General features: G+C 37.3%; 1 protein-coding gene across 1 annotated transcript in view; it reads left to right on the forward strand.

Annotated features, from left to right (window-relative positions):
* Ascc3 (activating signal cointegrator 1 complex subunit 3) overlaps positions 1–25,797 on the forward strand; it is a 282,052-nt gene that overhangs the window by 165,354 nt on the left and 90,901 nt on the right. The window contains exons 34-36 of the mRNA XM_021173819.2: positions 269–394; positions 12,953–13,064; positions 13,235–13,369. Coding sequence (XP_021029478.1) covers positions 269–394; positions 12,953–13,064; positions 13,235–13,369 — 373 coding nt within the window. The remainder of the gene's footprint in view (positions 1–268; positions 395–12,952; positions 13,065–13,234; positions 13,370–25,797) is intronic.

The following is a 25,797-nucleotide window of genomic DNA, read 5'->3' on the forward strand; positions in this document are numbered from 1 at the left end:
TTTTCTTAAAAGTTGATTGCAAGGACTACCATGTGCTAATTTATGATGTGTACCTAAGTTAATGGTCCTTAGTGATGAATCTGTAACGGCTTTTGACAGTTATCATTAAGTAGTATGTAATAAATAAATTCTAAATTATGGACAGGTGTTATACTAATATATAAATTTAAAAAGCCACTTTTCTATAGCTTAGAACTTAAAATCTGAATCTTGACTGAATTAAGTGTATTTTATTCATTGTATTTCTTGTCTTTTATTCAATATATAGCTTATTAGGAGTGTTGTCTGACCACTTAAATGCAGAGATTGCTGGAGGTACAATAACATCAAAGCAAGATGCAATGGATTATATCACCTGGACTTACTTTTTCCGACGTCTTATCATGAATCCCAGGTAAGTGTGGAGTTTTTTGAAAGAGCAATTGCAAATTATGTGTACAGAGAGCACAAGTACTTACAAGAAACACCAAAATCTTTGTATTTTTGTCAGCTCTTAACAATGCTAGTGATGCCAGTTTGCCAGAAAATTAGATAATGTCTCATGTGGTCATAGTACAAGACAGCATAGTTGATTTATGCATTTACTAAGTTTTGAATTGCCATGGGATAATTTTCTTATGCAGTTGGGAAACTAAATACTGGAAGCCATTAAGAAATCTTCCGAACTTTGTGGTAGTGACTGTCTTAGGTACAGTTGAAGTTCAGAGAAAAATGAGAGTGTTGTAGTTGGATGAGAGAAGTTTATGAGGCATTTTGTAGGATTAACAAGAACCCTGGAAGAGAAGAGATGATTGCAGTGTATTTGATTCTATGGAAGTAGAAAAGGTATAGTAGAAAAGAAAAAGCATTTAGACATAAAATAAAAGCAAAGGTTCCTGGATCTTAGAACAGTTATTAGTGTTTGGAGCATATGAAAACTTGCTGTAGTCAGAGAGTAAAGAGTACAGGGCTAAACCTTGTTCCCATCAGAATGTAGATCAGAGCATTGGAGGGAACAGTGTCTGTGCCCTATACATCATGCTAAGGAATGCACCCCTGATCCTGCCAGGAGGTAAGGAAACGAGCCAGTATGAATGTTTATAAGTGAAATAACATCGTCAGATTAGGTTTTGTTCAGTTCCTAGGCACTTTGGCAGAGCATCAGTTGTTATAGGAAGACAGTTATACCAGAAAGACCAATCAAAAGGTATTTACTAATAGAGGGAGGTGCTGAGGGCTGTAACAGATACAGAGGGAATGGAGCATGGGTCAAATCTGAGGTATTCCTGAAGAAATAGTAAGTCATTAAGAGGTCTTTAGCAGAAAAATGGTAAGAAATCTTTTCAGAAATTTCTTTTCAGACAGCATTTCTTCTTACACAGCAGTTTTAAATTGTGGTGTTATTGCTTAGAGTTCCTTAACCATTAGAGTATTTGGGAAGGTGCCAGTACAATTAAGAGGATGACCGTCCTTGCTAAGACTATATGTCCCAGTACAGGGGAATGCCAGGGCCAAGAAGCGGGAGTGGATGGGTTGGGGGGCGGGGGGGGTGGGGGTGGATATAGGGGATTTTTGGAGAGGAATCTAGGAAAGGGGATAGCGTTTGAAATGTAAATGAAGAAAATATCTAATAAAAAAAAAAAGAAGAAGAAGAAGATGACCGTCTAGAAAGACATGTTTTCCGAAGGGAACAGATTATAGGAGTAGAGGAATGTGATGGACTTTCCATGTATTTTACCCAAGCTTGCTTGATGACTGAAGAAATAAATGGAAGCAAATTACTTTAAGTGCCTTGCCCTCCCCACTTGATCACTAATTGAAAAAATACCTTACAGCTGGGTCTCATGGAGGCATTTCCTCAAGGTAGGCTCCTTTCTCTGTGATAACTCCAGCTTGTGTCAAGTTGACACACAAATCCAGCCAGTATACATGTTATTATGTGCTTTCTGCATTTGCATATCACCTGGATATGAGGGGCTTCAAAGTATGCTGCTGGGTCTTTGCTCCATTATATTACTGTAGTATCTTCTCATTGTGAATACTACAACACAGACTTCCCACAGCATTTCATTCTTACTAGGCCTAAAGCTGAATTAATCATAAACCTATCAAAATTCTCGAATCTCATTTTCTTCTGTTGATATTACCACTCATCATTTTGGCTTTTACTTCAGAACCGATCTTTTCTTTTTTATTTCTTTTCACTTTCCCTAGTTTTAGTCACTCTTCAACTGCTTCTAACCTATCCCTGTTCTAGTCTCATTTGTGCTCTATCAAATACTGTTTATCAAAAATTAAGTTAATTATGTAGAAAATGTAAATTAGATACAGTTTGGCTTTCTTTTAACATAATGAGTAAGAAATTTCCCAGTGTTTTTTGTTTGAATTGGCTTCTTTTTATTTTTTATTGTGAGGAAAGCTATATACAGCCATAATAAATAGTAGTAATTAGAACTGGAACTAGAAGTGGTACACAGCAATGAATTTTAAAAGGAAATTATACTAGCTCTCTGATCCAAGGAATTTTGAGTATCAGTGACTTATGGATCAACCCTGCTTGTAGTCAACATTTATGTCAGTCAACACACATTGCAGAGTTCACGTTGTCTCACAAGCTTTGTCTTATGGCCATTATTGCCTAAGAGGAAATTTAGGGACTAGTTGTCTAAAGAGTCCACCATCTTAATGATCTGGCTTAAAAAAGTTTCTACTTGTGGCAGTTGCTTTCCCTGTTCATTGACCTATAGGACAGTTCCCAAAGGCACTGGAAGAGATAGAAGAAGAATATATTTACCCACAGCAACTCCAGTAAGCAGGTTTTTCTTACTTGGGGCTTTTGCTGCCATTGTTGATCCTGTTTGGTATACCCTCCCCAGCCATCATAGCCATCCAGGCCATGAAAGTCTTAAATATTAAGTCTTAATTATGAACTAACCAGTACCCCCAGAGCTCATATCTCTAGCTGCATATGTAGCAGAAGATGGCATAGTCGATCATCACTGGGAAGAGAGGCCCTTTGGTATTGCAAACTTTATATGCCCCAGTACAGGGGAATGCCAGGGCCAAGAATCAAGAGTGGGTGGGTAGGGGAGCAGGAGGGGGGGGGATGTAGGGGACTTTCAGGATAGCATTTGAAATGTATATAAAGAAAATATCTAATAAAAATTATCCAGTCACTTTTTCATAAATGATATATCAACTGATTTTTAGAATGAGAAAAGTATCCATTCTTGACTCCCTATATAGCACATGTGCTTATTCCTTTAGTAGTTACCTAAATAGATGTTTGTGATAACTCTGGTTAGAAGACAACTATCATTCTGCAGTACAAGCCTTCTTGGGAAAGTGGTTGCTGGACAACCATAAAGCTCCAAGTTCCAGCCACAATTCTAGCTGTCTTGAAGGTGCATTAGTCAAATAAACAAAAGTTTTTGCTTTGCTGTGGTGAATAAGTCATGTGGTACAGGCCACAGCTTTGGCTTTTTCATTGTGGGTAAAAGGGACACCACTACAGCACAGGACATGGGCAGAATCATTTCGTGTCATAAGTTAGGTCAGTTATGGTAATAAATCCTTTCCATGGTTTATATTTCCCTGTTTTAAGATATAAATTCTCAGATCCATTTACTTCTGTTTATTTGGGGGTTGGCAGTTAAGACAGTGTCTCACTGTATAGCTCTAATGCTATTCTGGAACTCAGCTGTTCTGGAACTCACTATGTAGACCAGGCTGATCCCAAACTCACAGAGCTACCTTCTGCCTCTGCCTCTGTGCCTCTCTGCCTCTGCCACATACAAAATTAAAACAGAAGTTTTAAAACCTATTTAATTGACTATTAAAGTTGGGAAGTTGTACAAGAGGATATATTCAGGAATACTAGTGTACACCTGTAATGCTATCACTGGGGAAGCAGAGTAGAGGTGATATTGGCTTACATAGCAAAACTTTCTCTCAAAACAGTAGGAGAGAAAGCAAACAAGAGAGCACAATAACATGCAAACAAAACTGGCCTTTCCTCTGGTAACAACCATCAGGTGCACCAAGATGGGTGCATGCAAATACATCCAGGAGCTATGGAGGAAGAAGCAGCCTGATGCGATGCACTTTCTTTTGAGGTTCTGCTGCTGGAACTACCACCAGCTCTGCACTGCACAGGGTTTCCCACCTTACCTGGCTTGATAAAGCACAAAGGGTGAGATACAAAGCCAAGAAAGGTTATGTCATATTTTTGTCTGCTGTGGTGTCCACAAATGCCTAGTTCTCAATGGTGCAACTTATAGCAAGCCTGTCCATCGTGGTTGTAACCAGACAAAGTTTGTTCAAAGCCTTCAAAGTCTATGGCTAAGGAGAGAGCTGAATGACATTGTGAGACTTTGATTATAGTTCTAAATTCTTACTGGGTTAGTAAAGATTCCACATAAAATTCTTCAAGGTTATCATCATTGATTCATTGCATAAAGTTATCAGAAAAAATCATGACACTAGTGGATCACCAAACCAGTTCATATCTAGTGGCTCTCACCAGGCAGCCTGGAGAATGTGCAATAGTCTTCAGCTCCACTGATACACCTAATTAGGTAATTAGGTTAATACACCTAATGTTTATAAACAATTTACCCAATAAACAATTTAGGACAGTCATGACTTCTTAAAGGTGGTTTTATCTGTTCAAAGTTGGCTGGAGATTGTCATGAATGCTTTGTGCAAATAGCTTTCAAAGTGAGTAATGTTTGAAAACTATAAGTGATGCTATATCTTGTTTCTAATAAACTTACTCTCTGTCTTTGCATTATCTGCTTATAGGATTAAATGTACAGTATTTATGCTCACTATGAGATATCCTATTTATAAAATCCTGTAAAAGTAGTCCTGAGCCCTATAGATGTGTTTGCTGGATGGATATGTTAGGTGACGGAACCTACGGTTTTATTAGGATGATGCAGTCTTCTGGTTCACTGAAGTGACTGCGTGCTTGAGAGTTCGATGATTATAAGTTTTAGAGTTGGAGTTTGCTTTTAGAACTGTGTAGAAAGAGAGGCTTTCAAGCCTGTTTTTCTCAGCTTTCATAGAAAACTGAGATCAACTACAACCTGCATTTTAAAAATTGACCTTAGTCTCCCATAGAAGCACCAGGTAAACTTTCTGGCAGATTGTTGTGCTTTGTTGGCTCTCTGGGGTATGGCTGCAATGCCCAGTAGTCAGTGTTGACACCTGTGGTGTTGACTGAACATTGGATGGGATGAAGCACATTTAGGGGTAATATGATGAGATTGTGCTTGGGGCAGACTATTTCCTTAGTATTCGTAAGCTAGTGATGGATGCCATGTGAGGTTCAACTAAACTTACAAAACGTTATGATCAAGTTAGTATGTAACCATTAATGAAGCTTCTAGCCACATAACAAGTATGGTTGGGTATTTAAAGATCAATCTTAAGCCAGTCAGTTCATCTTGGGGTTCACTCAACTTGGACGTAAAAGAACAGCAGTTAGTATGATTTCATTGTTTACAGTCCACCCTTAGGTAGTCCCTGGAGTTATTTGTCCTTGGTATATTATCTGGAGGTTCTTGACAATTCACAAAGGCCACACATAACACCATGTTGTTTTATTTCTCATTATGCAATGCCTTGAATACAGTTCTTTTCTTAAACTGATTTTTCTTTTGAGATTAAAGGGATTATTTTATTGGCTTACAGAAAGAAAATACGCACACCCAAAGTCTTGAGAACTTGAATTCTTTTCTATACAACAGAAAAATCATTGTATATAGAGGTTGTTCAACTAAAGTTATAAATGTCTGTTAAAGATGTGGGAAAAAATAAGGTAAAATAAGAATTAAAACAATAAGAATGCTTTGTATCAATAGCAGTAAAATCACCAAAAAGTTTTAGTCATTTCCAAAAGGATGCAGGTATCTAAAAACAGTGTCACAATATATAAAACAAGGAATGATGGAAATCCAAATTTCTAGTTCAACCAAATTACATCTATATGTAATTTTAGCTTATGTATAAAAATAAAAATGATAGATATATTTTTTAAAACACAGTCTTTGAATAGCAGTTAATAGATTTGAATTATTCTTTGCATCTTTGTACATGTGCTGTTGCAAAGGACTGTGTAGAGTGATAACAATATACAAGTAAAATGTGTCATGTACTAGACCAGAAAGATAGAATTAGGCTTCCAAATTTAGTTCAGAAAGCTACGTTCTCAGAGCAGGACAGAATGCATATAGACAGAGCATACCTTGCAATAAATGACAGGCCACAGAGTGCACCGGGTTAAGAATTGTTTTAGATTTTGGAATATTTGCATATGGCTAGTGGGATATCCTGGGGAAAGTGTCCATGTATGACCACGAATTCATTTATACTTCACGCAGATATTAGACATGCAGCCTGGAAGTTGATTTCATGCAAAACTTTTTTTAGTGTTTCTATATTTTGACCACAACTTGTCACATGAGATCAGGTGTGGAATTTTTACTTGTGATATGACATGGATCCTCAAAACATTTCAGAATTTGGAGTATTCTATATTTTGTGGTTTTTTTTAAGGAATATTTAACCTGTATAAACAGAAAAAAATATTAAGTATGAGGGGAAAAAAACAGTCTGATGGCTTCAGAATTTAAAACTTACACCAATGAAAGATGAAATTAAAACATTAAGTAGACTAGAACAAGAAAAAATAAATGCGTTTCCTATCAAAGAAAAACCAAAACACAGATCCATAAAGATTTTGTAGCTTTAAAGATTTTAAATAAAGAATTCAGAAATGAATACTAGACATTGATCTTAAGAAACTAGGTAAAGAATAGCAAAATATAAATGACAGAAAGGGGCTTATAAACATAAAAATTAGAATTAATAAATTTCAAACTACAAATTATTAATAATATTTGTGGAATTTATCCATATCTAGCATGCTATTTTAAGGTCTTAACTTGTTACTGCTCTCATCTACCTTTCATGGACAAAGAAAGACCCAGGAGATGAGGCACTGTGGCCACAGTAGCACAGCCCAGAGCAGCACAGTCAGCTCTGATGTCCCACAGGTGTATCTCTAGCAGACCCATTACCAAGTCCAGAAGACAAATATCTATACTCATTGACCGCCTCTCTTCTTGATACTGTGCTACAACTGTTCTTTGTGGAGACCATGCTTGACAAGTTTGGGCTATTTAATGCCTTCCTGCCTTGAACAGTTTTTTAAAACTCTATATACCTTTACAGCTACATAAAAATAAAAACTATGCCCAGAGTGTACAGTAAACTTTTTAATAAGTTGTAAATAAGCCCTCACATTGTTTCTGAGAGATTGCCTTTTAAACAAATATTGTTAGAAACATTTGGCAGTGAATGTTATAAACATTTATCTTTTAAAAAATTTCTGAGTTCTGTAGGCCAGCCTGGTCTACAAAGTGAGTTCCAGGACAGCCAGGGCTTCAGAGAAATCCTGTCTTGAAAAACCAAAAAAAAAAAAAAAAAATTCTTAATTTTTTTAAATCTACAGGGTAAATTTTAAGATGTTTATGTACATCTGTATGTTGCCAAATCAGTTAATTAGGCATAATTTATATCCTCCACCTCATGTATGTTTTGTGGTAATAACGTTAAAAATCTATTACTTAATTCATTTTTAAATACATATTAAGTCAGTCACCCTGCTTTGCAGACCACCAGCACTCAATCTTCCTAGTAACTGAAACTGCATTGTTTTACCAGTATACTACCTTTCTGTCTTTACCAAACCTGTTAAAATCAGCAAACTGCTTTCTAATTCTGAGCATCAGTGCATTGTACTGTATATACTCATTTCAGTTTGCTGAGAATACACTTCTTTCCTTTTCCTCCTTCCTCTTGTTTGTTTTTTTTTTTTTTCTTTTTTTCCTTTTTGGTATTTGAGTTTTGTTTTTTCAATTCAGTGTAGCCCTGGCTGTCCTAAACTCACTCTGTGGGCCAGACGGCCTGAAACTCAGAGAGATCCACCTGCCTCTACCTCCTGAGTGCTGGAACTTTAGTGGTGTTGCACTAGCACGCCCAGCTACATTTCTTTCTTTTTAAAGGCTGAGTAGTGTCATGTGTATCTATGCTATTATGTAGTTGTTCATCCACTGGTGGGTGTTTACATTGTGTTACTTTCTTGGATGTTGTAGAAGATGCTGAGGTGAACGTGACAGCTGGATAATTTGATAAGTTTGTGGTTAGTCTTATGGGAAATTTTCATACTGTTCTCCAAAATAACTACTAATTTATATTCTGACCAACAGTGTGCAAGCAATCCCTTTACTTTACATCCTCATGATTGGCTTTCACTATTTTTTTTTTAATTATTGTCTCTGTTAAAATCATCTATCCCCAGTGCAAGAGACAAAGACGTAAGAGTTAAGGAAACAGTTAATTTTCTTTAAAAATTACATTTTTCTCATATTAACAAATGCATTTTATCTAATTTTAATTTTTTTCCTAGAGCTTTCTTTCTTCCAGTGGAATAGACTGAAATTTGACTTATCTTAGTCGGGAATGGTGTACATATGCAAGCTAGCTAGCTTCTGTATGTGCTCACGCATGTGTGCATGTGTTTGTAATCAGGTGGCACGTTTATGTTTATTTACCCATAGAACAGAAATACTTTTTCCAAAAGATAGTTCTTTATAGATAAATACAAAACCTGATTGCTCTACGTCCCCTTTATTGTACCACCACAATAAAACTTGCACTACCCCACACTAACCGCTGTTCCTGGCTTGCTGTGTGCCTGCTTATATTCACACATGTTTGTAAATACATATGCATCTATTATATATCTGCATGTGTATACACTCATTCAAATGTGTTTAAACACATTGTTTTCATAAAATAGAAACCATTCCAAATTGAATTTGTGGTTCAATTTGTATTTTCAGTTTCACTGCTTTTAAATATATCTAGGCAAAAATGAGGTCTTTTCAGCTGTCCCCGAGCGCTCTTCCATTATTTGTGTCATTATTACTGCTGCATAATCTGAACATAAAAAAACATGGTGTTGTAACAAATGACTTCCCAGCACTGACAGTTACTGCAGTGGCATTTCAGTACTGATGGAAAATTTCCCAGCAAGCTATCTAGCCAGGTTTACATAAACCAAAGAGGAACTGGCTGCCACTGTTCACATTAAATGCAAAATGATGTAACTTTGTCTCAGTTTCACTTTGCTATAAAACCTTTTTCATTCCTAGATAGGGAAATTTCATCTGTTTTAAAATTAGAAAAATATTCTGTGGCTTTGTGTGGGTAATTCTTATTTCTACCTTGATAAAGATTTTTTTTGATAATATTTTTAAAGTTGTGTTAGGTTTTAATTGTTCAAATTTTATGGACTTTTACATTTTTATGTCAGGAAGAGCCTTGTTATGACTTTTTCCCAATGGACTGCTAATATAAGTTAGCTTGTCTCGCCCATGTGCTAGATGCTGTCAGTATCAAACTGCCTTTGACTTTCACACTTCTCAGGGGACTAGTAATTGTTGTGTTCAAACAGCCTGTAATTGTGATCCCGCTGGCTTTCTCAGTACGCTTCTGGCTATTAGAATCATTAAACAACTCAGCACCTGTTAACAGCATTGTAAATATTCAGCCCTGCTTGTGTGCAGGTTAAGTCCAATATAGAGAAATCTTACAGAACTCAGTCTCATAAATTAGAGCTTCTGACAAGTCAATTACTGCAAAACTGCCTTTCTCTGTGAAAGAAATGAAATAGCATGCTGACAAAAGGTAGGCTTTCTGTTTGTAGCAGACAAAAATAATGACTTGATGATTCGACACAGTGAGCATGAAACTGCAGTCTGCCTGTTAGCTGTAATTAAACACTTGTGTAAAAGTCGATGTTTAAATAACCAGTAAATTATAAATTTTTACTGTAGAGAGTACAACATGAAAACAGGCCCTTTTGGTTAGCTGCCACATGCTTTTTCAAGTTAGTAAAGTGATTATTGAAAGTAATATGTGTTTGTACTTTGCTTAGAAACTGGGAAATAACAAAGTTCACTCAGAGGAAGAATGGGAACATATCGTGCAGTCAATCAGACCATCAGCATTTATTAACTCTCAACATATTATGTATCCGAAAACAATTGTTTTACATTTGCATTGTCTCACAATTTACGTATCAAATTATGTTGGACAGTATACTTTTTAGAATTTTTTAATGTCTTGCCTTGAGATCAATATTAAGCCAAGGAATGTGTTTGATAACTGTCAGTAAAGTTCAGTAGCATGGATTGTATTCGTGTTTCCTGCAGTTGTACCTGTGAGAATTTTGACCATATTTAGAGAAAAAAAAATTTTTGTATGGAATGGGTATCAGTAAAAACCTTAGATACTTCCTTTAGAACAAGGTAATTGTTTAGTGGTTAGATTGTGAATAATGTTTTGTAAGGTAATTTATATTATCATAAATTTGATGAAAGTTTTTTATTTTAGCAATTGATTTTTTTTTTTAATGGTTACAAAGTGTTTGACTGACTGACTCGAATGAAATTCTCAAAAATACATAGAAGGAAAATTCACCACCAAATCAAAATTCTGATGAATAAAGTAAAATAAAACAAGATATAGTAAATGATATAAAATAAATACTGAATCATCTGTCTTACGGAGATTTAAAATTGATGTCTTTATTTTTACATCTAATATTTTTTATAGTATAAAGTAGCAAGTTGGCATTTCAGTTAAATATTTAGGATAACAATTATGTGATGTAAAACAAAATCTATGATCTCTAATAAACATAAATAAAAGTGAAATTTTAATTTTTCTTTCATGATAATATTGTTTTCTATAAATTGAATTGCATGAAGAATGTTTTCTGACTCTGAAAATGATACTATCAATGCATTTTCTTGGGCACATTTACCAGTATTTTTAATTAATTTTATTAAACTGGAACTGCTTAACAGTTGTAGATAATATTAAATATATAGGCTTAGCAAGCCCAATTAATGTCAGATATAGGTAGAGTCCTTATATTGCAGAAAGTTTGAGAAATTTAATTTTGGGATTAAAAATGAAAGGGAAACATTTTAACAACCTGGAAATTAATCTACTTTTGATACTTCAAATTGCCAGAATGTTTTATTATTTTATGTTTTTTATTTCATGTTTATGCTTTTATGTTGTTTTGCCTGAATGTACGCTTGTGCACTGTGTGATTGCATGGTGCTTGTAGAGGCTAAAGAAGAGAATTACACCTGGGTCCACCTGGGAAAATGAGCTAGTGCTCTTAATCACTGCCCCAGTAGATCCATAATTTTTATTTTCACTTTTAAAGCAGAATTATCCTAACCAAATATCAGAAATTAATCATTTCCCAAGATAAAAGACGTAGTTCCTGACTTTTTCTAATGCTTCTTTTTATCTCCACATGGGCTTATGACATAAATATGAGGACTTTGTGAACATTAATAATATTTGTAATTCACTTTATCTCTTCATTGATAATTTCTGCATTGAGCTTTGTGACAAAAGGTTATTTGTTTAAACAGCAGTACTTTTTCCATGAACAGAAAGATTTTTGCTAAGCAAAATCTAGCCTTTTACTGATCACTCCACAGTGAAGACTTAGTTGAGTGTAGACAATTCAAATCCTAGTGTCTTATGAGTGTCAGTGCAGAGACATTGTAATGTTCATCATTTTCACTAACTTCTATTTCTACTTAAAATTGATCCTGACATGATTTTAATTCTCCACTCAAATATTTTAAAATAAGTTTTAACTTCTGTAGAAATTGAAACTGCCTCCCACAAAGAGTCACGTTGGCATGTTTCTCCATCCCTCTGTGATAGAGATTTCATATGGACCTTTCATTTGAGATTTTTTTTTTCCAATCCTGTTCAAACTTTGAAACCGCCTTGATAGGATTTTAGTAAAAAGAGTCTGTAAGTCTCAAGACCACTTTCAATTCCACTCTTGTCCTTTGAATAGAGGTTAGGTAGGATATTATAGATTCCAGTGGAGTTTACTGTCAGGAATTAGGAAATTGCCATAATTGTTCATGTAACCTTCACTCTTTAGATTTCTTCCCAGGTTAAAACAAAACTCCTTGTGGTCAGTGATTTGCCTTTCATTGTTGCAGTGGAAAATGAATGGTCAGATGAATTGGCTGTTCTTACAGCATTCATTTGGAAACTTCACAGAGCCTGAACCTTTGTGTTTTCTATGCAGTGCAAGACAGAATGCCTAATTTTAGCTTGATGACTTTCCTTTGGGGCATTAGAACAGCATTTGTTGCATTAACACTAGGGAAAAAAATTCTCAAAATTTCCTAGAAAAACTCATATACCATTAAGATCAGTAGCTCTGATTGTTTTGTGAAGTCGTTAAGGGTAGTGTGTGTGTGTGTGTGTGTGTGTGTGTGTGTGTGTGTGTGTGTGTGTGTGCATGAACCCATATGTGTATATTGTATGGGATTTCAGCCAAACTGCATTTTGTACTTCCTAAACTTAGTGCCTAAGGCTACTTTGGAATAGAATTAATACCAAGTTTAGCTTAAGAAAGTGTTTCCTCATACAGATATTTTAATCCTGTGCTGATGGTGTAGTAAGCATTTAATGAAAGTTAGGAATTACTTATGTCTTCATTACATAATTCTATACTTTCACATTTTGGTCTTTACTTATAATAAATAAATCATTTTCTTAAGGTTCATATTTAAAAAGAGTACAAAAACAAAAAAGACAGTTTTTTCATATGCCATTTAACTATCTATTTTACATATTTGTGATTTATTGTCTTTTTCATTGGTGTTAGCAAACTTTAGTTTTAGACCTTTGACCTGCAAAATGGGAATGTTATTTGTGGTTGTTTTAACTTTTCATTGTGCTTTCTATTTGGTGTAAATTCATGCTTTTAAAGTTCTGACAAGGTTGTAAAGCTGACTTGACAGTTCTAGCAGACAGACCTTGAAACTGATCATGCTTTTTTTCCTAGCTACTACAGCTTGGGTGACGTCAGCCAGGACTCCATAAACAAGTTCCTGTCACATCTGATTGGGCAGTCTCTGGTTGAATTGGAGCTTTCCCACTGCATTGAAGTTGGAGAGGTATGACTTCTGAACCAACTTTCAATAGGGCAGGGCGCATGGAGCTTGTGCTATCCAAATTTGCAACAAATCAGTTGCAGTAGCAACTACAGTATGAATTATTACCCTTCAAGTAATGGAAGCTTCCACTGAATGTCTCATTTGCCTTATTTTATCTTTATTTAAAACAGGATAATCGCACCATTGAACCACTGACATGTGGTCGAATTGCCTCCTATTACTATTTGAAGCACAAAACTGTCAAAATGTTCAAGGACCGTTTGAAACCTGAATGCAGCACTGAAGAACTGCTGTCAATTCTGAGTGTGAGTTTTATACTACTGTGATTTTTGTACTTATATTTCATACTTTCTCCTTTTTTATTATTTAAACATTTTTTATTAGATATTTTCTTCATTTACAATTGAAAAGCTATCCCAAAAGTCCTTTATACCCTCCCCACGCCCTGCTCCCCAACCCATCTACTCCCGTTTCCTGGCCCTGGCATTTCCCTATATTGGGGCATATAATCTTTGTAAGACCAAGGGCCTCTCTTTCCACTGATGGCTGACTAGGCCATCTTCTGCTTCATATGCAGCTAGAGACACAAGCTCAGGGGGTACTGGTTAGTTCATATTACTGTTCCTCCTATAGGTTTACAGACCCCTTCAGCTCCTTGGGTACTTTCTCTAGCTCCTCCATTGGGGTCTCCCTGTATTCCATCCAATAGATGACGGTGAGCATCCACTTATGTATTTGCAAGGCACTACCATGGCCTCACAAGAGACAGCTATATCAGGGTCATGTCAGCAAATTCTTGCTGGCATATGCAATAGTGTCTGCATTTGGTGGTTGATTATGGTATGGATCCCTCGATGGGGCAGTCTCTGCATGGTCCTTCCTTCCGTCTCAGCTCCAAACTTTGTAACTTCTTCCATGTTCCCCATTCTAAGGAGGGACGAAGTATCCACACTTTGGTCTTACTTCTTCTTGAATTTCATGTGTTTTGCAAATTGTATCTTGGGTATTCTAAGTTTCTGGGCTAATATCCACTTATCAGTGAGTGCATATCGTGTGAGTTCTTTTGGGATTGGGTTACCTCACTCAGGATGATACCCTCCAGATCCATCCATTTGCCTAAGAATTTCATAAATTAATTGTTTTTTAATAGCTGATTAGTACTCCATTGTGTAAATGTACCACATTTTCTGTATCCATTCCTCTCTTGAGGAACATTAATTTAAACCTCAAGTGTTTTCAGTTTTGAAAATTTACCTGAGAGTCTCAGGATGGTCTTTCTTCTTTCAAACAAGATTTCTTCCCATTTTTATATACGATAATCTTGCAACAAATTTGACTCTATGACTCATTCAGAGCAGGATCCTCCTGAGTAGAATAGGTGCTGTGGCTATGTGAATCAAAATTAGTGGCATATTTTGCACTGTCCAGAGGAAGCCTGGTAGCTTTTCCTCTAGCTGAAATTGCAAACTTGCTGTGTATTTGGGTGCTTCTTCTTGAGTACTGACTCTGATGTTACTAAAGAGGTTTTTCATAAGGCACTATATGATTAAATTCTATTTCAAATTAACACTAAGAAAGCTCTTTAATGCCCATGCCCACATTCCCATCACTCACGATCCAAAAAGAAAAAGTTAACAATATGTATCACACATACATCTGCTATATGCTTCTGTCTCCATTTTCCCCAGAAAACTAAAACCTCTATTTACTGAACTTTGTAAAAGGTGAGAGGTGAGAGGTGTCTTATTTTGCCTGCAAGTTGGTTGTCCAGTGGGCTCCAGGTATCCACCTATCTCTGTCTCCAAGTCCTAGGGTTGTATGCCTAGGTGTATGCCACCATGTCTGGCTTTTTATGCAAATGAAAGGCATCCAAGTTCATGGTGCTTAGATAGCAGACATTTTACCTACTGGTCCATGTCCCCAATCTACTATCGTATTTTCTTAAGTATAATTTTGCCCATGATGAAATCCTCTTGCTTCTGGCACTAGCGAGATGGTTCAGCAGTTAAGAACACTTGCTCTTCCAATGAACACAAATTTGGTTCCTAGCACACACATCAGGCAGCGTATAACTTCATGAAACTCAAACTCCCTGGACTCTTCTAGCCTCTCAGGGCACTTACACCAGGGCATACATTTACAGAAAAATACACCTAAATCCATTTGTGTGTGTGTGTGTGTGTGTGTGTGTACACATGAATAACTGTACAGATTGAGGAGGTTATATTTCTTTAGGGATATATTCATACACTTATGTAATAATAATTTTTAAATGGAGGCATGAAATATAAGAGAGCAAAGGGAGAGGTACATGGGATAAATGGTAGGCAGAAGGGGAAGGGGAAAAACAAACTAATTTTATTTTTTTTTTAAATTTTTAATATTTTTTATTACATATTTTCCTCAATTACATTTCCAATGCTATTCCAAAAGTCCCCCATACCGCCCCCCACTTCCCTACCCACCCATTCCCATTCTTTTGGCCCTGGCATTCCCCTATATTGGGGCATATAAAGTTTGCAAGTCCAATGGGCCTCTCTTTCCAGTGATGGCTGACTAGGCCATCTTTTGATACATATGCAGCTAGAGACAAGAGCTCCGGGGTACTGGTTAGTTCATCATGTTGTTCCAACTATAGGATTGCAGATCCCTTTAGCTCCTTGGGTATTTTCTCTAGCTTCTCCATTGGGAGCCCTGTGATACATCCAATAGCTGACTGTGAACATCCACTCCTGTGTTTGCTAGGCTCCGGCATAGTCTCACAAGAGACAGCTATATTTGGGTCCTTTCAGCAAAATCTTGCTAGTGTATGCAATGGTGTCAGCGTTTGGAAGCTGATTATGGGATGGATGCCTGGATATGGCAGTCTCTAGATGGTTCATCCTTTCATCACAGCTCGAAACTTTGTCTCTGTAACTCCTTCCATGGGTGTTTTGTTCCCAATTCTAAGAAGGGGCATATTGTCCACACTTTGGTCTTCATTCTTCTTGAGTTTCATGCGTTTAGCAAATTGTATCTTATATCTTGGGTATCCTAAGTTTTGGGCTAATATCCACTAATCAGTGAATACATATTGTGTGAGATCTTTTGTGATTGTGTTACCTCGCTCAAGATGATGCCCTCCAGGTCCATCCATTTGGCTAGGAATTTCATAAATTCATTCTTTTTAATAGCTGAGTAGTACTCCATTGTGTAAATGTACCATAATTTCTGTATCCATTCCTCTGTTGAGGGGCATCTGGGTTCTTTCCAGCTTCTGGCTATTATAAATAAGGCTGCTATGAACATAGTGGAGCATGTGTCCTTCTTACTGGTTGGGACATCTTCTGGATATTTGCCCAGGAGAGGTATTGCTGGATCCTACAGTAGTACTATGTCCAATTTTCTGAGGAACCGCCAGACTGATTTCCAGAGTGGTTGTACAAGCTTGCAATCCCACCAACAATGGAGGAGTGTTCCTCTTTCTCCACATCCTCGCCAGCATCTGCTGTCACCTGAATTTTTGATCTGAGCCATTCTGACTGGTGTGAGGTGGAATCTCAGGGTTGTTTTGATTTGCATTTCCCTGATGATTAAGGATGTTGAACATTTTTTCAAGTGCTTCTCTGCCATTCGGTATTCCTCAGGTGAGAATTCTTTGTTCAGTTCTGAGCCCCATTTTTTAATGGGGTTATTTGACTTTCTGGAGTCCACCTTCTTGAGTTCTGTATATATATTGGATATTAGTCCCTTATCTGATTTAGGATAGGTAAAGATCCTTTCCCAATCTGTTGGTGGTATTTTGTCTTATTGATGATGTCTTTTGCCTTAGAGAAGCTTTGCAGTTTCATGAGGTCCCACTTGTCAATTCTCAATCTTACAGCACAAGCCATTGCTGTTCTATTCAAGAATTTTTCCCCTGTGCCCATATCTTCAAGGCTTTTCCCCACTTTCTCCTCTATAAGTTTCAGTGTCTCTGGTTTTATGTGAAGTTCCTTGATCCACTTAGACTTGACCTTAGTACAAGGAGATAGGAATGGATCGATTCGCATTCTTCTACATGTTAACAACCAGTTGTGCCAGCACCATTTGTTGAAAATGCTGTCTTTCTTCCACTGGATGTTTTTAGCTCCCTTGTCGAAGATCAAGTGACCGTAGGTGTGTGGGTTCATATCTGGGTCTTCAATTCTATTCCATTGGTCTATTTGTCTGTCACTATACCAGTACCATGCAGTTTTTATCACAATTGTTCTGTAGTAAAGCTTTAGGTCCGGCATGGTGATTCCACCAGAGGTTCTTTTATCCTTGAGAAGAGTTTTTGATATCCTAGGTTTTTTGTTATTCTAGATGAATTTGCAGATTGCACTTTCTAATTCGTTGAAGAATTGAGTTGGAATTTTGATGGGGATTGCATTGAATCTGTAGATTGCTTTTGGCAAGATAACCATTTTTACAATGTTGATCCTGAGCAATCCATGAGCATGGGAGATCTTTCCATCTTCTGAGATCTTCTATAATTTCTTTCTTCAGAGACTTGAAGTTTTTATTATACAGATCTTTCACTTCCTTAGTTAGAGTCACGCCAAGATATTTTATATTATTTGTGACTATTGAGAAGGGTGTTGTTTCCCTAATTTCTATCTCAGCCTGTTTATTCTTTGTGTACAGAAAGGCCATTGATTTGTTTGAGTTAATTTTATATCCTATATTATTTGTGACTATTGAGAAGGGTGTTGTTTCCCTAATTTCTATCTCAGCCTGTTTATTCTTTGTGTACAGAAAGGCCATTGATTTGTTTGAGTTAATTTTATATCCAGCTACTTCACCGAAGCTGTTTATCAGGTTTAGGAGTTCTCTGGTGGTATCTTTAGGGTCACTTATATATACTATCATTTCATCTGCAGAAAGTGATATTTTGACTTCATCTTTTCCAATTTGTATCCCTTTGATCTCCTTTGTTGTCGAATTGCTCTGGCTAGGACTTCAAGTACAATGTTGAATAGGTATGGAGAAAGTGGACAGCCTTGTCTAGTCCCTGATTTTAGAGGGATTGCTTCAAGCTTCTCACTATTTACTTTGATGTTGGCTACTGGTTTGCTGTAGATTGCTTGTATCATGTTTAGGTATGGGCCTTGAATTCCTGATTTTCCAAGACTTTTATCATGAATGGGTGTTGGATCTTGTCAAATGCTTTTTCTGCATCTAACGTGATGACCATGTGGTTTTTGTCTTTGAGTTTGTTTATATACTGGATTACGTTGATGGATTTCCATATATTGAACCATCCCTGCATCCCTGGGATGAAACCTACTTGGTCAGGATGGATGATTGTTTTGATGTGTTCTTGGATTCGGTTAGCAAGAACTTTATTGAGGATTTTTGCATCAATATTCATAAGGGATATTGGTCTGAAGTTTTTTATCTTTGTTGGGTCTTTTTGTGGTTTAGGTATCAGAGTAATTGTGGCTTCATAGAATGAGTTGGGTAGAGTACCTTCTGTTTCTATTTTGTGGAATAGTTTGTGAAGAACTGGGATTAGATCTTCTTTGAAGGTCTGATAGAACTCTGCACTAAACCCATCTGGTCCTGGGCTTTTTTTGGTTGGGGGACTATTAATGACTGCTTCTATTTCTTTGGGGGATATAGGGCTGTTTAGATCATTAACCTGATCTTGATTCAACTTTGGTACCTGGCATCTGTCTAGGAATTCTCCATTTCATCCAGGTTCTCCAGTTTTGTTGAGTATAGCCTTTGGTAGAAGGATCTGATGGTGTTTTGGATGTCTTCAGGATCTGTTGTTATGTCTCCTTTTTCATTTCTGATTTTGTTTATTAGGATGCTTTCCCTGTGCCCTCTAGTGAGTCTGGCTAAGGGTTTATCTCACTTGTTGATTTTCTCAAAGAACCAGCTCCTTGATTGGTTGATTCTTTGAATAGTTCTTCTTGTTTCCACTTGATTGATTTCGCGCCCCTGAGTTTGATTATTTCCTGCCGTCTACTCCTCTTGGGTGAATTTGCTTCCTTTTGTTCTAGTGCTTTTAGGTGTGTTGTCAAGCTGCTAATGTGTGCTCTCTCTAGTTTCCTTTTGGAGGCACTCAGAGCTATGAGTTTTCCTCTTAGAAATGCTTTCATTGCGTCCCATAAGTTTGGGTATGTTGTGGCTTCATTTTCATTGAACTCTAAAAAGTCCTTAATTTCTTTCTTTATTCCTTCCTTGACCAAGGTATCATTGAGAAGAGTGTTGTTCAGTTTCCACGTGAAGGTTGGCTTTCTATTATTTATTTTGTTATTGAAGATCAGCCTTAGTCCATGGTGATCTGATAGGATGCATGGGACAATTTCAATATTTTTGTATCTGTTGAGGCCTGTTTTGTGACCAATTTTGTGGTCAATTTTGCAGAAGGTACCATGAGGTGCTGAGAAGAAGGTATATCCTTTTGTTTTAGGATAGAATGTTCTGTAGATATCTGCCAGATCCATTTGATTCATAACCTCTGTTAGTTTCACTGTGTCCCTGTTTAGTTTCTGTTTCCATGATCTGTCCATTGGTGAAAGTGGTGTGTTGAAGTCTCCCACTATTATTGTATGATGTGCAATGTGTGCTTTGAGATTTACTAAAGTTTCTTTAATGAATGAGGCTACCTTTGTATTTGGAGCATAGATATTCAGGATTGATAGTTCCTCTTGGAGGATTTTACCTTTGTTGAGTATGAAGTGCCCCTCCCTGTCTTTTTTTGATGACTTTGGGTTGGAAGTTAATCTTATCAGATATTAGAATGGCTACTCCAGCTTGTTTCTTCATACCATTTGCTTGGAAAATTGTTTTCCAGCCTTTCATTCTTTGGTAGTGTCTATCTTTTTCTCTGAGATGAGTTTTCTGTAAGCAGCAAAATGTTGGGTCTTGTTTGTGTAGCCAGTTTGTTAGTCTATGTCTTTCTATTGGGGAGTTGAGTCCATTGATATTAAGAGATATTAAGGAAAAGTAATTGTTGTTTCCTGTTATTTTTGTTGTTAAAGTTGGCATTCTGTTCTTGTGGCTGTCTTCTTTTAGGTTTGTTGAGGGATTACCTTTTTGTTGTTTCTAGGGCGTGGTTCCTGTCCTTGTACTGGTTTTTTTTCTGTTATTATCCTTTGAAGGGCTGGATTCGTGGAGAGATAATGTGTGAATTTGGTTTTGTCACGGAATACTTTGGTTTCTCCATCTATGTTAATTGAGAGTTTGGCTGGGTATAGTTGCCTGGGCTTGAATTTGTGTTCTTTTAGTGTCTGTATAACATCTGTCCAGGATCTTCTGGCTTTCATAGTCTCTGGTGAAAAATCTGGTGTAATTCTGATAGGCTTGCCTTTATATGTTTTTGGCCTTTTTCTCTTACTGCTTTTAGTATTCTATCTTTATTTAGTGCATTTGTTGTTCTGATTATTATGTGTCGGGAGGTATTTCTTTTCTGGTCCAGTCTATTTGGAGTTCTGTAGGCTTCTTGTATGTTCATGGGCATCTCTTTCTTTAGATTTGGGAAGTTTTCTTCAATAATTTTGTTGAAGATGTTTGCTGGTCCTTTGAGTTGAAAATCTTCATTCTCATCCACTCCTATTATCCGTAGGTTTGGTCTTCTCATTGTGTCCTGTATTTCCTGGATGTTTTGAGTTAGGATCTTTTTGCATTTTCCATTTTCCTTGATTGTTGTGCCGATGTTCTCTATGGAATCTTCTGCACCTGAGATTCTCTCTTCCATCTCTTGTATTCTGTTGCTGATGCTCCCATCTATGGTTCCAGATTTGTTTCCTAGGGTTTCTATCTCCAGTGTTGCCTCATTTTGGGTTTTCTTTATTGTGTCTACTTCCCTTTTTAGGTCTAGTATGGTTTTGTTCATTTCCATCATCTGTTTGGATGTGTTTTCCTGTTTTTCTGTAAGGACTTCTACCTGTTTGATTGTATTATCCTGTTTTTCTTTAAGGACTTGTAACTCTTTAGCCATGTTCTCCTGTAATTCTTTAAGTGAGTTATTAAAGTCCTTCTTGATGTCCTCTACCATCATCATGAGATATGCTTTTAAATCCAGGTCTAGCTTTCCAGGTGTGTTGGAGTGCCCTGGACTGGGCGAAGGGGGAATGCTGGGTTTTGATGATGGTGAGTGGTCTTGGTTTCTGTTAGTAAGATTCTTATGTTTACCTCTCACCATCTGGTAATCTCTGCAGTTGTTATAGTTGTCTCTGTTTAGAGATTGTTCTTCTGGTGATTCTGATTACAGATATCAGCAGACCTGGGAGACAGGCTCTCTCCTCTGAGTTTCAGTGCTTAGAGCACTCTCTGCTGACAAGCTCTCCTCTTAAAGGGAAGGTGTACAGATATCTGGTGTTTGGACCTCCTCCTGGCCGAAGAAGAAGGCCCAAAACAGGACCTTTCCCAGATGCTGTGTTGCTTTGGCAGGTCACAGAAGCTGTCAGCTTCTGTGGTGCACACTCTCACCTGTGCAGACTACGTTCCTAAGTTCGGTGGAGTCCTGGATCCAAAATGGCGCTCCCTGCTCCTGAGGCAGAGGACTCCCGTGCAGGGCAGACCACTGTCTTCCGGCTGGGAGGGTGCAGGATGTTTGCGGCCCCAAAAGGGTGCTGCCTCAGGGGCTCTGTGGCTCCCGCCTGTCCCAGAAGCTGTCTGCCTCTGTGGTGCTCACTCTCACCTGAGCAGACTAAGATCCTAAGTTCGGTGGAGTCCCGGAGTCAAGATGGCGCTCCTGTGCAGGGTGCACTACTGTCCTCCGGCTGGGAGGGTGCCTGATGTCTGTGGCCCTAAAAGGGTGCTGCCTCAGTGGCTCTGTGGCTCCCGCCTGTCCCAGAAGCTGTCTGCCTCTGTCGTAATTTTATTTTAATTTAAAACATTTAAACTGTAAAATTTGAAAAAAAAAAATCCTTTTTTAAAGAAAGAAAAACTTTTATTTTAAGCTACACATATTGTCCTTTTGTGTTATTCAAAACAAAAATTGTATTAATTGAAATTTTCCTCCGTTCTCAGAAATGTTACAGAATTGTTATTTGCGAAAACAGGGTTCAAATGTGTTTCTAGGTGTTAGAAGATGACATAGGATGAAAAACAATATCAAAACATTGACTCACAAAATATTTTAAAACATGTGATCCTGTCATCACCCTTCAGTTATTGTCAAGGAGGTTTCTTAATTATTTTTATATGTCTTTCCTCCTATTGGAAAAGATAATTATGAAGACAGGCTCAGCCATATGTCTATCTTTATAAAGTAAATTGAAATTCCTATCATCTATGTAAGTATTTACGTATTTCTTTCTACTTTTCTGAAATAATTGAATTTCTTGTTGACTAGGAATATAATTACTTTATTGCCTTTATAATATTTACCAAAAAAGAACCCTTTTTTCAGAAGCAAAAAAAAACACATTTAGCCAGGTCCATCTTATCTTAACCTTTCTCTCAGAATTTTTGGAACGTAAAACTTGCTCTTTTCGGTATTGCATAGTGGAAGATTGTCATGATTGATCAAAAACAAATCCACATATTAGTCCCATTTGTATCTTCTACTTCCTACCCTCTGTCCTTTTCTTCTTTTATCAGGGTGATTGGGGTGAGCCCAGTAGTTTTCAGAATGGTACATCACATTTCACCAAAGTATATAAGCAAAAGGAAGGTTCTGAATGTGACACTAAATTCTTCCATTTAATATAGTAAATAAGAAGTTTAACAGAGAGAGATTGCCTAGGTATATCAAAAAATGCTTATTCTCTGTGTGGCCCCCCACCCCATGGTCACCTTTTCATTGTCTTTTTTTATTTTTATTTGTGTATTTAGAGAGTGTGGGGCCTTTGTTATCAGGATATGAAATTTTAGGCATTATCAGTGAACTTCCTCATGCACAGATAAACTGTGGTCTGTGGCTGAGTGACCCTTTGATATAGATCAGAGCACTGGTTATCTGAACAAAAAAATTAAAGACAAACAAGATATATAGTCCTTCAAGTTAATCTGTTGTACTTGGATATTTGTTGTTAATATTTCATGTTGAAAGGATATTTAAGAGAATACCATGTGGCTAAAATGAGTGATTAAAGCCTTACAATGTGGGTGGTGGGTCAGTGTACGGGTTCTCTGAACATACAGAAACACTTATTCTTGAGATGTGTTCATAATTGGGAAGTGATACCAGCAGATCTTACTTGTGTAAAGTCAAGCCATCACTTCTGTTGAGAAACATTGTAAACCAAAGATGAATACTTTTCAAGTGTCAGAATAAGTCCACTGCCAGTGAACTAAAATAAAAGGTGAAAGTATGACCATCCCATTTGATCTGTGTGGGACTTGGATTATTTCTCTACAGACCAGGGAAGGCAAGGATACATGAGTGAGGTTTAGAACAATCTGGCATGTGCATTGTCTTTCCTGTCTCTTTACCTTGTAGGTGCTTAGGAATAGTGCTTAGGAATATTTTATCCTTCAAAATGTTCTGGAGTTTTTCTCTTTGGAATGTTGAAGCCTATTATATGACCTATGATAATTTCTGCAGATTATTTTTTATTAGTTAATTTATTATTTACACTCCATATTCTTTTTCCATCCTCCCTCCCCTGTCCACCCTCCAACTGTTACACATCCCATGCCACCTCCCCACTCCCCTGTCTCCACATGGATGCTCCCCCAACAACCCCCCCCCCACCTCTAAACTCTCTGGGGCCGCCAGTCTTTTGAGGGTTAGGTACATCATCTCTGAATGAACACAGAACTGGAAGTTCTCTACAGTATGTATGTTGGGGCCTCAAATCATCTGGTGTATGCTATCTGTTTGGTGGTCCGGTGTTTGAAAGATCTCCAGGGTCCAGATTGGTTGAGACTGCTGGCCCTTCTCCAGGGTCACTCTTCTCCTTAGCTGCTTTTAGCCTTCCCTAATTCAGCAACGGGGGTCAGCTGCTTTTTTTGTCCATTGGATGGGTACACATATCTGCATCTGACTCTTTCAGCTGCTTGTGGGTCTTCCAGAGTGCAGTCATGCTAGGTCCCTTTTTGTGAGCTCTCCATAGCCTCAGTAATAGTGTGAGGCTGTGGGACCTCTCCTTGAGCTGGATCCCACTTTGGGCCTGTTCCTGGATCTTCTTATCCTCAGGCTCCTCTCCATTTCCATCCCTGTAATTCTTTCATACAGGAACAAGTATGGATCAGAGTTGTAACTGTGGGAAGGCAGCCCTATCCCTCACTGTCTTTCTGCTGGAGGTGGGCTCTATAAGTTCCCTCCCCACTGCCATTTCATCTAAAGTCCCTCTCTTTGAGTCCTGAGAGTCTCTCACCTCCCAGGTCTCTGGTGCATTCTAGAGGATCCCCCCCAACCTCCTATCTCCAGAGGTTGCCTGTTTCCATTCTTTCTGCTGACCCTCAGGGCTTCAGTCCTCTCTCACCCACCCCAACCCCCAACAGTTCCCTCCCCTAAACACTTTCCCTCCCAGATCCCTCCCTTCCTGCCCACTTTACACCATTCTGTTAAAAGCATTACTGTAAATACTCTTATGGAAAATACCCTTTTGCTGTATTTTTCTTGTAACTCCTCTTGAGACTTTTACTTGCTTTTCTTTCCCAGAACTTGGTTGATTGGCTTACAGTCCCCAGTATGATTGTCTTTATAATTCAAGACTCATTGTGGGTGAAGGCTAAAGATTCCATTGAGACTCTTCTGATAATCTCATTCCACAGCAGGAACACACTTGCTTCCATTCTGTCTATCAAATAAAACTAGCTTTTTGAGTACTTACTATATGGTTTGCATTTTACATACATTATTTCAACAATCTTTAACAACTTCATATGGTATAATCATATAAATAATGAATGTCACGGTAGTAAGTTTCTTCCTAACCCATACAACGTAGTTCCTTAGAGCTATCCCCCAATACCTACCTTTCTCTTCTAGACACACTTTACTTTATCCTGTGAGCCATTTCTATCAATAAAAAATTTTAAATATTAAGATGTTAAGGTCATGTACCTTTAAAAAATAAACAAGAGTTAATTTTAAAGTCATGCGTGATCTTGTAACTTAGATTGTAAGCATTGAATACAAATGTTAATCGCTGGCAAAAATAATTATTTCAGAACTCCTTGTTGAAAACATATTTGAAGTTTTAAACCATCTGATGCTATTTTGAAAAGACTGGGTATTTTATAAGAACCCTTGCCAAGTCTTTTTTAACACCATGAATTAATAAGCTTCATAATTAGGCAGCTGCTTCACACCTCTATTGTTAACCAGTGACATTACATCTGTCCTGCTCCATTGATGCCCTCCTCCTACTTATTGAAGCATTTAGCAGTTTTGGCAACAGGGATTACATAGATTGTAGTTAGTAGTCTAATTAGGTATAAGTGAAAATCCTGAGGGAAAAGTGCATTTCAAAAGTAATTTGAAGAATCTCTTAATGATGCTGGCACAACTCCAGAGCAGAAAGTGTCCATCATCATGGCCCAGCGGGGTCAGCTTTGATGTGTTTCTAGGTGTTTAGACGTTAACCTATTTAGAAACAGCAATGCAAATGGAAGCTTTCAAAGTTGTGGAATCTGTTTCAACATATTCTTTACTATATACTTCCTTAGTGTATTAATAGCCAAGAGGAAGCAAAATATATTCTAAATGTACTTAAGGACTTTGAGATTTTCAGGGTTTTTTTAATTTAAGAATTATTTCACTATTTGTGTTCTTGTAACTATATAGAAATATGACATTATGCTTCTATATTTCAAGCATGGG

The sequence above is a fragment of the Mus caroli genome, unplaced genomic scaffold (genome assembly GCF_978045245.1).
Source record: "Mus caroli unplaced genomic scaffold, Mus_caroli_1 scaffold_9, whole genome shotgun sequence".
In the NCBI taxonomy this organism is placed as follows: domain Eukaryota; kingdom Metazoa; phylum Chordata; class Mammalia; order Rodentia; family Muridae; genus Mus; species Mus caroli.